The sequence below is a fragment of the Lates calcarifer genome, linkage group LG8 (assembly GCF_001640805.2).
Source record: "Lates calcarifer isolate ASB-BC8 linkage group LG8, TLL_Latcal_v3, whole genome shotgun sequence".
NCBI lineage: Eukaryota > Metazoa > Chordata > Actinopteri > Centropomidae > Lates > Lates calcarifer.
This window is the reverse complement of record NC_066840.1, coordinates 10810162-10828257: the sequence shown is the minus strand read 5'-3', so window position 1 is coordinate 10828257 and position 18096 is coordinate 10810162. Positions and strand designations below refer to the sequence as shown.

General features: G+C 41.8%; 1 protein-coding gene across 4 annotated transcripts; it reads left to right on the top strand.

The window, feature by feature from the left end:
• rgs14b (regulator of G protein signaling 14b) lies at window positions 1-17672 on the top strand. Of its 4 annotated transcripts, none has more exons than XM_051072242.1 (19): window positions 1-234; window positions 3759-3780; window positions 3947-4098; window positions 4240-4332; window positions 5032-5175; window positions 5269-5445; window positions 5549-5630; window positions 5755-5855; window positions 6015-6233; window positions 6497-6570; window positions 6930-7056; window positions 7571-7652; window positions 8487-8539; window positions 9301-9400; window positions 10183-13351; window positions 16726-16828; window positions 16904-16981; window positions 17075-17128; window positions 17292-17672. In XM_051072242.1, the coding sequence occupies exons 1-15, from the start codon at window positions 112-114 to the stop codon at window positions 10464-10466; spliced, it is 1833 nt and encodes a 610-aa protein (XP_050928199.1). In that variant the 5' UTR covers window positions 1-111; the 3' UTR covers window positions 10467-13351; window positions 16726-16828; window positions 16904-16981; window positions 17075-17128; window positions 17292-17672. The 4 variants fall into 4 exon arrangements, with proteins under 4 accessions (XP_050928199.1, XP_050928200.1, XP_050928198.1 ...); XM_051072243.1 differs by having other exon boundaries at window positions 6494-6570; window positions 9301-9379; XM_051072241.1 differs by having other exon boundaries at window positions 3-234; window positions 6494-6570.
• Window positions 17673-18096: the final 424 nt, after the last annotated feature.

Genomic DNA, 18096 nt, shown 5'->3' with positions numbered 1-18096 from the left:
CACAAGCTGTTAATTAACTCTGACCTGAAGGCTTTCAGCTCTCTGCCGGAGTTTTTCAGCTCTCTCGTCTTGACTCGCAGTGCGTTTTGGGGTTTTTGTTTTTTCCTGAGGATGGTCACTTTCAGAAGACTTTATCACAGGTTCTACCGCCTGGCAAAAGTTGCAGCACTAAAGCAAAACAGGAAATATGACAAATGGTGCACTATGGCCAGTGGCATCGTGGTGCACAATAAGGTATGACGATGATTTCACACAAGCTAATGAAGAGTGCATTCCAACTTAACAGTGTTTGGTAATTTGGTAATATATTAGTTTAGTGGAAGGGCTACTTAAAGTTGTGTTGACCCTAATTTTGGAAACATATATTTTAATTTTGAATTTATCTACAGTCATTTAATTGCTATAGCTACAGAATACATGCTCCTCTAATGATGAACTCCCTGTCTCTGCTCACCAGTTGTTTAGTTTTTAAATGATACTGTATGATGTCAAAAGGAGATATTGAATTTCTGTTTTATAAAGGAAAGAAAATAACAGAGTTTGAAAAAAGTTGAAGTTAGTTTAACATCTTGCAGTCCAGTGATGAACACCATGATTTCATTCTATGTGTCAGGACTATAATGTTGAACTACATCAGGAGGAAGCATTGTGTTTTCTACTCTCCTGCCCAAAACTCTATGACTTCTAAGTTAAAGGGAACTTGGTCGTGCCTAAAAAAAGAGAATAAAACTGTGACACGTGCTAAAAACTTCAATGTAGCTGCACATTTGCTGCCGACATTGTACAACGGTTTAAAGCTGTGTCAAGTAACTCTCACAGTGACTATACATCAAAAGCAGAATGAATACATCTGTCTCACTGTGTTCCCACATCACAGTATTTCTCAAGACGTAGGTTGAGAACAGTTTGATCATAGTAACCATACTTCCTCTTTTGTGGCTTGTTGCTATGGCAAGACTTCCCTTCCAGGCAGGAAGTGACAGGAAGACCCAAGTGATGAGTTTTAGAGTGTGTGTGTGTGTGTGTGTGTGTGTATGTATGAAGAGTATGCATCATGTTTGGGTGGAGCACTTTACTGTGTCCCCTGACAGTGTGCACATCGCATAAGACTTCAGCTTGTAGTCTGGTGTCTGGGCCACCATGGCAAACAACTGCAACTCTCTAGGGATTCCTGTCAGCCACATGGTGAGTTGGCAACAGTTTTGTTAGGTTTGGTTTGTTTTTTCGGCTGTCCGTTGGGTCCAATGGTTTGTTTATCTGTGTGTGATGTGTAAAACGGTTTATCAGCCCTCACAAAGAACAATTTCAAGACTGTGAGTGTACTCGTTTAAGAGGATTTGAAGAGTTGAGTGTGCTGAATACTTGTAGCCTTGCAATGAAGAGGATATCTTTTAATGTTCTGAATTTCTTTCTCAGTCTGCTTTTTTTTTTTTTTTAAACTGTGCTGATACTATCAAGCTCATATCCAGGTCAAAGTACCAAGAGCGCGGTGGTGCAGTTTTCTTGTGGTGGCTTGTATTATCTGTCTGCTCTCCCCGTCTCTGCCAGAACCAATCAGTCTTCTGTGGCTGCAGTTGGTTGCTACTGAAAACAGACCGGGCCTGCCTGAGTCAGAAGCGGAAACCAAGCCATGCCTGTTTGCCAATCTGTCATGTGTAGGCTGAGTTGGCTCCGGTCTACCCTGTGCGAGACCATTAGGTTTCCTGAATTGGTTTAACTCTCCTAAAGGTGTAAAAGTGTGTATGTAAAGATGTATTTAGCAGAGGAGAGAGGAGTTGCTATGGTTTTAAAAAGGCTCTCCATGCTTTGCATTTTGTGTGACTGGAAATGTTCCCATAATTGGTGGTGCATCAAACTCTTCCCCTCACATATTGAGCGTGTTTGCATATCTTGTCTATCTTGTCTTGCAGAGAATCCTAATCCTTAGATAGTATTCTCTCTGCTGAGAATGAAAGGTGCACAAGTAAGGCAGCGATGAAGCGCTGGTTTTCATTACACTTTACAGAAAAACTGTGTATGAAATGTGTGTTGGCTTCTCATGAGAGGTGCATTTGGTAGGTTGTGTTTACTGGGCCAGAGTTTGAACAGTAGAGCAAAAAAAAAAAAAAGTGAAGAGGTGGAGTCACAGTGAGGTGAACACCTGCAGAAACACCCAGCCCATATCAACCTTATATGGTCAGAGTTTACAACGAGCAGTTGTCTTTGAGCTGTTGTCAAGGACCCTTTTTTTTTTTTGTGTGTGTGCATGCACTCAAGTCCAATTTTAGAAATTTGTTCTGCATAGAAGTTGGGCCTTGGTTGCAGTCACTGTGTCACTTTAAAAACAAACAAACAAACAAAACAAACAAACAAAAAAAAACAGAGCTAGTTTTAACCCCTTGGGTTTTGCTTGGATTTTTGGGTCACATGAGTAGAAGCTGACCTAAACTTTTTCTCACTCACAATACGCCACATACCTTTCTGTATGACTCAGCGCTCGATGCTTCGGATGTGGGTTATTCCAGAAATAAGTTGGAGTTTCTGAGAAAACCTTGACTTCCGTTAATCTAAAGATTTGACTTGTATTTAAGACACAACTGACACAAAGCAAAAATTCAAACCTGGGACACCATATGTGCATGAATGACAGAGCTGCACGTTTATTCACAGATATTTATTCAATGATAACGAGAGATTTTCTTTTTAGCAAGACAACAACAAATGCAACCAACACAAGTGATTAGAGTGAGCAGTATATATTCAAATAGTAAAACAACTTGTGATATTTTCCATAAAACATTTTCGTTTATAAGCACTCAGATTGTGCCACTTGATAGACCAAATGGCATTAAGAGTGTGAATGACTGTTGCAACAATGTTACTTTCAAGTCTATTTTTACAAACTAGCACCCAGTGTATGGGAAGGTCAAACCTACACAGACACGCACACTAACACTGAAACCTCAGGGCAATTTTAAAGTTGGAACCTACATGCCTGTGCACTGTGGGAAGAAACCAGAGCAGCCAGAAGAAACTTAGACAGGCAAAATAAACATGTAAACTCCACACAGAAAGGCCTCTGGATTAAAACCCAGCAGTCAATATCTAGGTACCGCAATTCGTAAACACGCTGCTTGTGTGTGCAAAGAGTTTGCAGAGTTCAGTGGTTTTCAGAATTCAGTTTATAACGGTTGAGGTGCTTAGATTGAAACAGAGGGAAGTTTTACAAGATATGAATTTTGTGTGCTCTGAAAGCTGAATGAGAGCTATTGTCATCAGTGTCACAACCACTTCCTGTGAAAACAGGCCCCGGCTGATTGCACTACACTGTTACACAGAAAGGAAAAACAGAAAGTAAAAAAAAAAAAAAAAAAAACACAAAAAACATGCAGCTGGTGTTCACATTTCACTTCCTAAATGTATGCCTGTGTGCTCTGAATACATGTATGTATCTTTATCAGTCCAGTACATTGTAAAGCTATTTTTGGAATATCTGATTATGCAAACATGTTCAAGTCTGTGGTTTACATCTGTAGTTTACTGGTTGATTATATCACCTTAGATATTAAGTATGAATTTACATGTACAGTTACTTTGACTCTCAGTCAAGTGACTGATCTGAGAAGTGAATCTCTCTAGTACTAGCTTATAGGAATTTATCCAGTACCACCACAGACAATTCATTCATGACAACCTCAGTGAAGTGTATTGTTTTATTGCTTTTGTAAAGTTCTCTGCTTTATTTCTCTCTCTCACTCTCTCTCTCTCTCTCTTCACAGAGCCAGGCAGTGTCAGATGGAGGTAAGCGAGAACAGTCAACGTGCACCCTGACAGTCCTGTACATGTTACGTTTCTACAAGCTGAACATGTCTGTGCACGACACAAGAAACTCTCTGATTAAGTCTCATTCTTGGTCGTGCTTCCCTGTGCTGATAAATGGGTGTGTTTGTAACTGGATGTGTTGTAGAGTTGAACATGTCTGCGCGTGGCTGTGGAGGCAGCAGCTCCAGCCTTCCAGGGACCCCAGGTGGAGAGACAGGCCCCGCCAACAGCGTGCTGAGCTGGGCTGTTTCGTTTGAGAAGCTGTTGGAGGATCCCTCAGGGGTCCGTTATTTTACGGTGGGTCATGCTCTCAACGCACATACTAGTGTTATGTTGTAATTTTCAACAAGTTCAAGAGTGTTGATGTTTTTTTTTTAACGGCACCTCACTAGGTGTGCCGCATGTGTTTATACAGTGTGTACGTGTGTTTCACCACAGGCTTTCTTAAGGTCTGAGGTGAGTGCGGAGAACATTTTATTCTGGCAGGCTTGCGAAAGGTACAGGAAGATTCCAGCCACCTCTTTGGACAAGGTATGATGGAACTTTCTTACCTCTTTATGTATGAATTAGCTGACCAGTCATTTATGATGGTGTAAGCTCCCTTTATTATTTTTTAAATAAATACTCTTCCCCTGAAATGTGTTTTTTCCATTGTAGAGGAGACATTGGTTGCTATGTTGCTATAATTGTATACGTGTAGTGATCTGCAGTTACGGTGTGTTGATTGTAAGTCAGATATGTGGTATTAATCAACAACTGGTACATTTCCTGTTGACTTCAGTGATGTATGAAGCTGTTTCTGATTCACGCTCCTCTACACTGCTCTGTCATAAGTGGCCTGCTGGGAAGCTTCAAAAGCTAACATCAACTTTTGCTCTGTGGTTTCTCAGCTCTCTTGGAAATGAAATGACTTTTAATGACTTATTGATTGTATGACTTGCAGCATGGATGCTTGAGAAGGGTTGATTTGATTCTTGGCACAGAAAGTGCCTGACACTTAAGGAAAAAAGACACCAAGCCAGTGAAAAGATAAACACACTGAATGGCTTTTTATGGCTGTTGAAAACTAACACACTCAAGATGAACTCCAAAAGGGAATGGGTTCAGTGTGTCATTGGGGTTTGTTTGTCCTGATGTCTCACTGGTTCAGAAACAATGATTAGGAAACAAAGCTTAGGTAATAAGTAATCATCAGGATGATTCAGTCTGAGGAAGCTGTTGCTTTTCCAGCTAAAAGCGGAGGCTCGCACCATCTACAAAACCTACCTGTCTGACAGCGCACCCGAATCAGTTAACATAGATGACACTGCAAAGACAGAGGAGAAGGACCTGGAGCAGCCCACACCTGACATGTTTAACAAGGCTCAAGCACAGGTCTTTTTAGAGTCCATACTCTCATATTAGCTCAATATTACAATGTTGATGCCTTGGCTGATCATGCATGTCACTTTCCCTGCTTTGCACCAGATATTTAAGCTGATGAAGATGGACAGCTACAGGCGCTTCGTGCGCTCTCCTCTTTACCAGAACTGCACGTTGGCAAGCGTAGAAGGAAAACTTCTACCTCAGCTCTCTAATGAGCCGGTCTTCGTGGGATCTTGGGAGGACGTGTCCACCAGAAGCCCCTCACTCAGTGACAAGAAGGTAGATGGATGACAAGAAGTGGACTGAGGTGCAGGAAGGGGACAAACACGTAAATGATTCTTGTTTTAATTTAAGGGACTTATTCCACCACTATCTCCAACAGAACAAGAAGTCAGACTCTAACAGCTTTCCAGGTGGCAAGAGTGCCTCAGAGAAACTGCGGCAGAAAAGAGGATCCTGGGGAGGTAGCTCCTGTCAAATGGCAGAGCTTGTGCTTCTGAGTTATACCTTCACATACATCCTGTGAGTTTATTTCATACTTTCTCCCTGAATCTCTTCTTGTTCTTTTTTTCCCATCTATAACAATAGATGCATCCAACGTCCAAGGTGCAGGCGCGAAGAAAGAGTCCCACATGAGTGTCAAGTCAACCAGCAGTGTGGAGCTCGGCTCCCTCTACAGGCAGATGGAGGTCAGTGCATTTGTGACAAATGCTGAAGCTGGCTTATAAGAAATCAATGAGTTTTATGACAACAAGGCACACACAAATGAATAAATGTCTACAAGGTTATAAATCTCACAGTGTAGATATAAGGATATAATATATAAAAATCCTCTCCATCTGATGTAGAATGGCAAATCGAGTCCACGGTCTCCAGATCAGGGTGGAGGAGGTGGGAGTCGGATAGGGGTGGAGGGGGGCTACTGCTGTGTCTACCTACCCGATGGCAGCGCCTCCCTGGCCCCCACACGCAATGGCCAACCCATCAAAGACATGCTGGCCAGCCTGTGTGAAAAGAGAGGCTTCCCGTTGAAAGATGTCATCATCTACCTTCACGGGAAGGACAAGGTGAACACTTAGCTAAAACCGGCGGCAACTTTAAATCAAGAGGCTGTTGAAAAACCTCTACTGTCCAACGCTGCACAGTTGTTTTGCAACAGGCGGTATGAGAAAGATGACTACCCTCTTCCTGTTCCAACATCCTCTCAGCCTCTCACTCCCTCGTTTTATTCGTGAAACTTTGCGAAACGTATTATAAAGTTGAAGCTGACATCTCCGAAAGTCACTTTAATTTCTCTCCGTCTGATGCACTGTCTCTCCTTCCACAGCAGCCCTTATCGCTGGACCAGGACTGCTCCGTACTGAGAGATCAGCAGGTCTCTCTAGAGCTCAGGGTGAAGTTTGTGTGAGTCAACTGTGTCACTTCCTTTGCTTCCTTTTTTTTCTGTCTCTGACACCCTAGCAGGCTTTCACACCCCACACATCCCCACTACAGCATGTCACTTCTCACCATATTAGAGGGAAGTCCTTGTGTTAACACAAGACGTAGACACTGGCTCTCTGGGCAGAAGTCATTTTATTCATCATTTGCACTGAATATGTTAAATCATTTGGATTTCCTGCTAAGATATCATTGGGAGGGAGATTCCTCTGTGACTACAGGCTGTGCATGACTAGATTTTAATGATGCTACACTGCTGTTCCGCTTGATTCAGCTCCCAGTTACAGTGTGAGGGAGGTTATTGAAATTCATGTGTGTGTCAGGCTGGAGATTGCCTTCACTGGTAGGTCAATGGGGATCGTGGTGAAGTCCAGTAAGACACTGCAGGATGCCCTCTCTACTGTGATGCAAAAGCACCAGCTCAAGCCACAAGAGACCGTGGTCACCGTGGTGAGTGTGTGAATGAGATCCTAATATGTAGCCTGTGCATGAGTAGTTATTGGTTTATTTACTCTACCAACTGATTGTGAGTTAATTTCTGAAAGTTGTGTGTGCCTGAAAGTATTGGTGAAGTTAGTGAAGACATAACCAACACCTCACTGCAATATTCTCATGAGTCTGTGAAGTAAATTCACATTAACGATTCGCTGTCCTCGCCTGACATTTACAAATGTATCACTTTTTAAAAATTCTGTCCATCTGTCCCGTCAGCTCTCATCTGCCTCTCCTGCCCACAGCAGCCGTTGCTCGGCAACGGTTGATGCGTCAGTGTATCGAATCTGTAATTTTAATGTGATTACTGGAAACTGAATGTGTTACACTATTTTGTTAGTGGAATAAGTAATGACATTACATCATTTTAGTAATGCATGTGTTTGTGGGGGTCTTGATTCTTCATGCCCTCAAAACTGTGCAACTCTGCACAACCGGAATCCCTCATGTTTTATTTTCTTTTTCGTTTAAGGTTGAAAGCGACGAAGTTGTGAACATGAGCAGCACAGTGTTCAGACTGGCCAATAAGACGCTGCGACTTGACAAAGCCAAAGGTTAATATACTTGATCTTTTAAAACCCAAGTGTTTTACTTGTGTTTATATCACATTTACATTTAATCATAACTGCACTGCTCTCCCCAAGCAGCCACAAGATAAAAAAAAGAAACACATTTAGTCGAATGAGTAAATGAAATGAATTTATTAAATCCCATGAAGGCACATACAACTTTTCCCTCCACTGTTAGTTGTCAATGATGTGGGGGTGACATGTCAGTAATGCTTTGTGTGATCTCCTCTGAATGCTGCCTGTGCCTCCCTTTTCATTTAATTGATTCTTTAATGGGTTTTACAAAGTGTTTCTGCATTTCTTGGCTCTCGCTCACTCTTAGCTGGCAGGGAAGACAGAGTCCTTTCACCGTCCACTTTACTGCCCCGGTTTTTCTGCATCACTGTCTGCATGTTCCTCTTTTTTTTTTCCTACTGTAATTTCTTTGTGTCTCTCTTGGTCTATTCATTCTTTTCTGTTGGTTGAAATGTCTGACTCCATTTGGTTTGTTGAGTGCTGTGTCACTCCGAGTTCGCTCACCTCGTTGCCTAACTGCTGAGAGACCAGAACCAACTTCGCTTTGGATCAGCGCTCCCCACCTCAGCTCCACTCACTGCATTTACGAGAAGGGAAATTGATTCGATTAGAGTGGCTGTATCCCAGGAGGACCAGTTTAATTCTTGTCAAGAATATTTTACATGGCTGATGCCAGTGTTTAACACAATGGGGAAGTTAATTTCTGAAGCATCATCAGCAGACCACTGACTACTTCTTTTGTGCTGGAAGTGGAGGCACTGTTAAACTATTAAACTAATTTGCTGCTTTGTGTGGTTTGAACAGGAAAAGACCAGACTGTTTTTTCAAGAGGCAGTGGTTCTTCTGCAGCCACACAGGTGAGGCCATGCTTATAGACTGACTTGAGATAAAAGGCAAGCTGCTCAGATGCTCTTTTACTCTCTTTATTATAATCACATAAGAACATAGTGGTTATTATTTGAAGGTCAATGCTACGCGTGAGGAAGGAATGATAACCTTCATTATATTATTATTTCGATAATTACAAAGAGGAGGTTTTTTGTTTCATCTGTATGTATTACAGCTTTTTTGGGGCTATTGTGTTGGATTTGGTAAAGATAATATAGATATCTATGGAACACAGCACATTGCATTGTGGGAGTGCTAGAAATAAAGTGACGTATATACTATGGATGTTCATTTTTTGTTCCATTGTGAGAATTTTTTAGTGCACTCACAAAATTCACACTTAGCAATTTTATTTAAGTCTTTGAATTCTAATAGCAACATTTTTCTGGTGAAAGTTTCAGGCCCATATACCTCCACATGTGGCTGACAGCCACAAAGATTTTCTGTATACGCACCAGAATTGGTACAGATGTAGCAGTCATGACGTGGTCCGTACTTGGGCTGAGATACTGGGCATTTATCGAGCTGGCAGAAGCACAAATTTGATGCCTAGAATAATTTTGCTATATGAGAGTAAATATAGCGCACTGTAGGGTAAAATGGGAGAAAAGCATCAACACTATTTCTCAGAAGTTTAATCCTTGTGCGATTTGTAAAGTTTTTAGTTTATAATGTTACTAGGATTTAAACCTTGTGATACTGATAATGTTTGAATCTGTTTTTGTCCCAGGGAGGAGCAGCGAGTGGAGGTGGCGTGGATGGTCGATCGTCACTGCAGGCAGACAGAATTAAGACTCAGCCCAAGCCGAGTAAGAACCGCGACATGGATGGTAGGACACCTCAGCAGTATCTAGGAGGGTTGGGCAATATGGCAATATATACTACAAGATGATAAAAATCTGACAACCATCAGCAAGGAATCCATGACAATACTGAATTTACAGAACCTTTTAATCATTGTGGTGAAATGTCTTGATTTTTATCTATAAACAGTTTCTCAGTTTGAACTCAGAGGTTTGTTTTGGACCCTGTAGTAATTTTCAAGACAAGGTGCAACACAAAGGAAGTGGATGTTGTGTTGAAATCTTTTGTCACGTTTCTCAATACTTCACAAAGCAATCTCACCACTAAGTACATTAAGAAGCTGCCCTGGAGGTTACAATCATACCATACAATCTTTCTCAGCAGATGGAATTACAAAAAACTTAAAACCGCAATAACATGATGAAGCTCGAAAACTCCAGAGGAGCTACTAAATGGACCAAGTGGTGAAACTGTTCTAGCTTTTATCAGCTTTTTAAATATTGCAATGTAAATTTGCATGATAAAATATTTTACCCATATCACCCAACCCTAGCATTTAGCCAGGACAGTGACTCAATGAGGACTAAAGTTTTTAGTTTTTATTTTTTTTTATGGCATATTTTATCTCTCATTCTGTATTTTTAAAGCTTTATTCCTCTAGAATAAGTTGAGAATGTGTAAATGTTGCCTACATACTCTCAACTACAAAATGTGAATACCTTAGACAGATTAAAATAGCACAGTATTATTTATTTATTTTAGTTGGGATATAAATGCCAGAATTAACATGATATTTTGTCCACCTCAGGGCTTCTGGACATGCTGACGAGAGCTCAGTGCTGCAGGGTTGATGACCAGCGAGGCCTTCTGACCAAAGAGCAGCTGGAGGTCCCTCTGTTCCTGCAGCTGCCCTCAGACCAGGGGCAGGACACGGAGGAAGAAGAGTCTAATACAACCAGCTCTGCCACTGCGGAGTCCAAAGAGGAATCGAAGGACAAGACGTCACAGACTTCAAGTCCGGCTGGGTCGACAGAGGCAACCCCTGACTCTGCTAAATCAGAATCCAAAGACTTGAGGGAAACAACGGTTTGAGAAGACTTTCACGTGCGGGATTGGACAAAGACATCGAAAACCATAACGACCGTCTCGCCAACACGATGTTGCCAATCATGTCAAAAGACAAAAACTCATTTTAGTCCAAAAATGGTTAAGCACTTTTTATTACTGTTTACAAATAAGCTCTGAGACAGCAGTGTGCTACCATCTCTGCTACTAAGAATTAGCCTTTTGAGGCAATATGGGAAGGAGAAGAGAGACCATAGCAAGCATTTATAGTGTCATTTCAAAACACTACACCTCCTTGTGGGAAAAATGTTTGCTATGAAATATGAAAAGAAGTTCTAGCTTCATTTCACCCTGAAAACAATGTGTTTAAACAGCTTCTCCCTGATGTTTAATGCTGTACAGCTTTTGAGTTGCAGTTCACATTGCTTCTGTTTCTCTCAGTCTAACATTGCTTTTCTTTAAACTCTAAACCAAAACATGTTTCTGCACAGGAACCGGTGACTGTCCAGAAGGGGTTTTTGAAGTGTATTGCACGATTTGTGTTTTCTTTAAGATTATTGAATGTTTTTACACAGATTAGTTTTTAATATTTTAAATGAATATTTTCATTCTGTGTGCTTACTTGCTATTTTGAAATGTGTGTTTGCGGTACTTAAAATGCATTTGGTTTGCTGTGATGGCACTTTGTGAAGCCCTGGTCATGTCATGTTTTCCTGACTTCACATCAGGGTCCAGGTCATTTATTAGTAATGTGGTGTTACAGGGAGTGAATCAGATGCTGTGATCATCAAAAAAATATCCCACAGGGTGTATCCAAAGAATTAAAGTGTTTTATGATGAAATGTGATCCTCTCTGTCTGCATGTTGTTGCTGAGGGGTTTCAGCCTTCAGCTGCAAGAGAGGAAATTTTTTGGATGAATCACTGAGGTCAGTTTCTGGGCTTGACAAATGCTACGTGATTTGGTTTTATATGTGGTTCAGCCAGACCCCACTGCCCCAGTGGACTGGGTGTATGAGTCATGCAGTGTAAAACAAGTCTGATCTGTATCTGTCTGTGTAGGTGTCAATTGGAACTAGCTTTGATTACATTATGCATTCATTTGTCTGGTGGAGAAACCTCCTTCCTAAAATACCGTCATGCAGTGATGTCATTTTTGCACAGTGACGGGGATCACTGCAGCGCTGCCATTGGCTCTTTGTGATGAGTTTGTAGCCAATGCCCGGCTTCATCTGTCTACAGACTTGTTGCTGGAATGTGTTTTCCACTTGAGGAGCCTGGGAGGACTATTATGGGGTGTATCTGGCTATTGTATGGGTTACAAAACAAATTAGATGAGTCATAGACGGATTCATCCACATGGATGATGTCAGCAGCATGCATATTTCAGATTACGTGACAGCATGAGGCTTGGGAAGCGTCTCTTTCTCCCACCTTTCCTATGTCATCACCTTGTAGATGTAATTGCCACTGAAGTAATGAACCTGAGACAGTGAGCAGAGCTGTATGTGCAAGCATTAATGTGCAGTACACAATACCTGTTTATCACACCCACAGCTTCCGACTGCCAGGCTGGAGACATTAGCATACAGAGCTATGATTGGCACACCTGGTGCTATGTGTGTGTGTGTGTGTGTGTGTATGTCCATCCGTGTATGAGTGGTGCGTCGGTGGCGCTATGAATGGGCAGAGAGGGGTGTGCTCTCACAGACACCATAGCAGCAGTGAGATGAGGAGTGCCATCTACTCCACTGCACGTCTGCTGAACTGAGAGAAGAAAGAGGTGAGAAAAAGGAGGTGAGTGTCTGAATTTCCCCCCAGGCATTTCTTTAATCTCATTTTTTTTTTTTAGAGGGGTTGGGGGGTGATCGCTTCTTCTGCTTGTAGATGTCTCTGCTTGCCCTTTCTCCCTCTGTCACTCCCATCATTCACCCTCTCCTCCTGTCTGTCACTCACTGCGTTTCTGTGCTTGATTAAATGTCTTATGCTTCCCTGAGATAAACCTCTTCATCTCACTCACAGAAAAGCTCACATTTTCATTCAGATTGAGTACTAGTTCTTTCCCCTATCTCTGTTTTGTTATTTACCACTCTCAGTTTGAGCTTAGCTTCACGATTTAGTCTATTCTACACTGTGGAAGATAATAAACAGGTTTAGAATATCTTGGAAGTGTTTATTTTCTGAATTCAATCCTCTGCTAATGGGATCTCTGAATGGGTACTCACTGTGCCTTTTGAGAGTCCTGCAGAGGAATACATAAGTGGTGTAAAACAAAACCTATCCATCAGATCAATGCTTGCACATTACTGTGCATTGGGAGATTCTGCTCAGCCGGTGAAGGGCAGAGTCTGTGCTCAGTGTGCTGAAAGTGGAAAATGATAGTGGATTCATTAGCATTGACTCAGTTACCAGGTGAGATACATATGGCTGAGCTGTGAATCAGGCAGGGAGCAGCTGCGTCTGACGACTCCTGACTAAATTCATCCAGCTGGGGGGAGTTAGGGTGCAAGTGTCTGTCTGTGTGTGTGTGTGTGTGTGTGTGTGTGTGTGTGTGTGTCACACCTGAATGTGGCAGAACAGACAGTCCATCATCATCATCAATTACAGGACATTATGTCCTTGCCACTTCAAGCTATCTCAGTGTGCTCTCTAACCGGCTGCCGGTGCAGTCACTGCCCACATGCTCACCTTGGTTCTCTGACCACCTCTGTGTGCATGTGTGGGCTATAACAGGCTCTGTAATTACACATATCCTGACAATGTGAGCTCCTATGATTAGCATGTTCACTGGCACAGATGTGGTATGGTGACAATGTCATATCAAGAGTTCAGTTTCACCTTTTGGATAGTATAGTGATTAGTTGACGGGAAGACCATTCAAGATGACGTGCGAGAGGACAGCAGGAGCGATGATGTACGTGTAACTTGACTCTTTGATATCTTTCCTGCTCTTGTGAAACTCTTTCACAAGCACTAAAATCATGCTTAAGAAATTCCTGTCGTGTTCTGCTCCTCACTGGGGGAGTTAATTAGTACTGACCCAACACACAAACCGAAGCCAATCTTGGTCTCTGCCGGTGGATTCAAATCACAAGAGCAGATTTTCTGCTTATGTAATGCAGATGTTCACATCAGCATTTTATTCAGGATTGTAAAGGTGAAATACTCTGTTTAATGATTAAACTTTTTTTGCCTCAGATTTAGCATCTTCCTCTTGCAGTGTCTCAGTCTGAGCGATGATGGGAGGAAGAAAAGGGTTGAAAAGACTGGGAGGCAAAATTTTCAATTTGACCATCCTTGCAGAAAGAGTTCTTGAGTGGCTTTTAAGGCGGAAGTTGTTTTTGTGTGGTGTGCTCACGTAATAATGTATGAGCATTTTGTGCATTTGTGCGTGCAGGCGTTTTTGTATGCTCACCACAAAGAGGTGTAGTGTTGTTGGACGTGTCACTTTGGCTGCTGTTGGCTTGCTCATGTGGATTAATCGATGGAGAAGTGTTTCTCAAAGCAGGTACTACCCGGCCTATACGGTCCTCCCTAGTCCCTTTGCCTTGCCTGTAAAAGAAGGGATTCCTCATCCACCCAAAGACAGGCAGACAGTGACAGAAAAGAAAAGCAGGAGGGGAGACAGGTTGAAGCAAGCAGGCAAATCATTCTCATTTAGGTCATTTCCCTTAGCGAGCTGGTCAGAGAGAGCACTCAGGACTCGCTGAATGCCTGTCCTGCCATCAAGGCTGAGATTATTCTCCACTGTCCCTCAAAGGGCTGTAAAGCACATTTTAAAGTAAGTGCAGGGAACACAACAGCCTTGCATACCCCTGGGTGTGCCAACTGAACCATCACGTATGTGGTAATAGGCCTTGTATGAAAGAAGCAAAGAACACTTTGCCGGGTTAGTCCCTCTGGTGCAGATCATTCAGTTGTGCTAGCGAATGCTGGCTAGCAGGTATAGAGCCTTGTTGAATATCACACACACTCCAGCCCAACTGGGACTTTCTAATGGAGCTCCCTGCAGCACCAAATGTGGCGCTACCATGACTGCTGACGCCAGCTGTCACAGTAGGTGAGTGAGTTCCTGTCGATCAGCTCCCATTTATTCTTCATGAGCCTTAGGCTGAATGCTTCCTGCAGAGCACCAGGCTAAACTGGAGATCAGAGTGGTGGATGATTCACTGTCATTTCTGTCAGATCTGCAAGTGACTTTCTGCCTTTTATTTTATCTTTGCTCTGTGTTTGCTCTTTTCTAACTAGGCCAGATGAGTGTGTGCAAACACATCATTTTATCATCAACAATTTAATGCACAGAACTGCTAAATCATAACCTGCTTTAAAAATACATTTTCTCAGTGGGCTTCTTATTGCACAAATACACACATTTCCGTTCAAGTCAGAACAGTTCTGGTTATTTCAACTGAGAGATTTCTACATTTCTGTTTTTCCCTCTGCTCCTCTCACTGATCTGAAGTGGGTGGGGCTCAGTAAGACAAAGGTTGTGGCACAAATCTCTGCGCACCCGTCAGGATTTAATTATAATTTAATCAGAATCCGATGACTGGGTTGTTTGGTTAATGTGAATTAAAGGACCCCTAGGTACACTGCTTACTAATTGCTCTGTATAACTTTTACATACAATATTATTTGAATCTTTTTAAATATGTGTGTTCAGTGTCCTATTTTTTTTCATGAATATAAACACATTAAGTCGTTTTCATTTACACCTTTAACGACAAAAGTATCTTCTTCTATATAATCCATTATTCATAGTTATTTAGCATCAAAATGTAAAATTGAAAAATTGGAAAATCTGACCACACCCACACAGTCCTCATGATGCAAATTAGGTGAGGTACACTTACAGTACCTGGTGTTTCTGAAGCTTTCAACTACATTCTGTGGCCTCCTTCAGCAGATGGATGGAGCTCTGAGCAACTAGAGCTCAGTCATCATGCAGCTCAAGAAGGCCATGAGATGTAGCTGAAAGCTTCAGAAACATCAAATAACTGCACGTTATGTTGCCAACATTTCTGCTACAGCCCAACATTTCTTTTGTTTAGAGTACCTAACAGATATTATTGCTTTATGATGAGCAACATGTCTGAACCACATCTTCCAAATTCCCTGATGTCTTTCAGCTATTAGAATCCCATCTGTGTTTCCTCCATTTAAAAGCCTTTCAGAATAGGAAATCAGTAAAGCAACTATTCACACTGAGATGTTGGTGGTGGTCAGACATCAGACAATGACAGACATCGACAGGCAGTGCTGAGATTGTTGAACTATAAAAATCAGTCTTCTGCAAACTGACCCAGACCCAGAGGTGTTTTGTCCCTGGCCGCTGGGGCTCCAGACACCAGCTGTGGATGTGACTGTGACTGCTGGCTGATGTTCATTGTGGCCTTTCAGTTCTGCAGGAAGTGTTTTTGTTTTGTGAGCGTGTGTGAGGGCTGATATCTTTCCAGCTCTATCCCATTTTGTCTCCTTTTGAGAGAATCTTGTTTTCCATTCTCTCCTCTTTTTTTAAAATTTTCTTACAAGCATTGGGAATTTTCATTTCTGCTTGATGGTGTTTATTTTGTCAATCTTGACTGACAGTCTTTACTGTTAAATGATGTCAGTACAGTCTGAATATTTATCCTGTTTTTGGTGCAGCTAAAATCTAATGGCTGGCAGACTGTGGAGATTCTCTACTATTACTGCTCACTTGTCCTTTATTTTATAACAGTCAGCTGAACACTGACTCACACTGACTGATTGATGTTTAGGGATATAAACCATCATCTTCAAGCAAAGCCATTCTACTAGTAGTGCCTTTTTCCATGATAATTACATAAAACTTTGCCGCAAGTCAAGTTAATTAGCAGTCAGGTGAATCAGATATGTTTTTCTCTCTGTATTTTCAAATCTAAATGAGAAACAATGATGGGCGCAGCAGTGTGTGTGTCCTAGTGAGGCAATTAGAACTAAATTCCAGAGTAAATCACACAACAAAACATTCAGGAGTGTAATCCTGGGTCACAGTCGCCATCTAGTGAAAAGAGACCAGAACTGCAGATTTCTCAGCTTGCCTCTGATGCAGGCACTAACCAGTGCTTATCAGGCCTCTCAGGATAGCAAGATTAATCAGGGATCAGTTAAGCAGTGGTTAAATACAAAGTGAACCTGGTCAGTGTCTTTATACCTGTAATACCAGCTACAGACTTACTGTACAATGTGTGGCATTCAAGCATTTTTGTTGCATGAAAACCAAAATGGCTGAAAAGTTCTTAATTTTTCTCTCCCCTGTCTTTACAGTTATATAGTCACAGTTTTCCAAAGGACATCATCCATCTTAAACCTCCATCAGTGCTGAACTTTGGAAAAAAAAAAGTCAGCCATGGAGCAGAAGACAAATGAGGTGTGTAAAAGCCTGATATGCAAAACATCTGAGTCACTCTGGCTGTGTCTAATGCGAGCCTCCTTCTCTCTCTAGAGCCCCACCACCACCTCTCCTCAGAAGCACATGAAGAACAGGTCCAAATCCACAGAGGAGATGCAACAGTCAAAGAAGGTAAGCAGTGGCCTGACACTCATACCTCCTGATATTTCCTCTCTTGCTGTCACTAATCAGATCTGTTCTGGGCTGCTCTGTGTTATCTCACAGGCCTTTTCCTCACAAAAGTCACTCCCAGGCAGACCAGAGCTGGACAGAGTGAAGGTGAACTGTGCATGTGTGCTTGTATTTCAGTACTGTGGAGATGCTGTAATGTATATTGTGGAGATCATTTTTTATTAAATACTATTGTATTGGAGTTAATACATTAAAATAGAGAAAATGGAGGCTGAGTCAGAACTTTATTTTTTGTCTCTCTGTGTTGCAGGAGTGTCCCGATGGCTCTGACGTGCCCTCATCCTCCACTGAAGAACTAAATAAATAGGATAATAAATCTGTCATCAAGCTACAAGATCATCATAAACACAACCTAATACATTAATAAAAATGTACATATGTACACAGGGAAACATACAAGATATTGAGGATAATAGTGAACTAGATTAGGAAATATGCAAGCAGTGAAGTGATGATTGGTTGAAGGAAACCGTATTTAACAAATGGTAAATTTACATACACACACAAACTCACATACACTGAGAGAATAAACAAAATGACACCCATAATGATGCTGTTTCATTGTACTGTGAGTGTCATATACATACCAAACTGAATGTGTATTGACAATAAAGTGATGCTGTTGAGTGAATCTGTCTTTCATCTTTTCTCACACACACCAGAGCTGAAATATCTGCAAAAATCATCTGTGACGAACTCACATACTGATAACTCACGTCCTCCATGGTGTTTGTGGGCGTGGGCGTGCACTTTGATCAGAAAAGACACCATATGAGGAGAGGAGCAGATTCTTTAGTTAATAGAGACTCTGGCTATAACCAAAAATCACTATTAGATCACTTTATGCTGTAGGGGTACAAGTTAATAATAGCTGCCATCTGGGAGGCTCATCTGAGTAGCCATACACTGGGGCTTGTGGTGGTAGGGTGGTGGAGAGTGGGAGGGCAATGACAGCAGAGGAACGAGTCAGATGAAATAGCTTAAATGCCCTTAAACTGAAATGCTCATTGGTTGACAGCAAAGTTCACAAATAATTGCCAGTGAAATCATTAGAC

Coding starts and splice junctions, on each gene's coding strand:
- rgs14b (XM_051072241.1), top strand. CDS start 112: ATGGTCACTTTCAGAAGACTTTATCACAGGTTCTACCGCCTGGCAAAA. Junction 5,631..5,754: donor GAAAAGAGGATCCTGGGGAG/GTAGCTCCTGTC, acceptor CTATAACAATAG/ATGCATCCAACGTCCAAGGT. Junction 6,234..6,493: donor ACCTTCACGGGAAGGACAAG/GTGAACACTTAG, acceptor CTCCTTCCACAG/CAGCCCTTATCGCTGGACCA.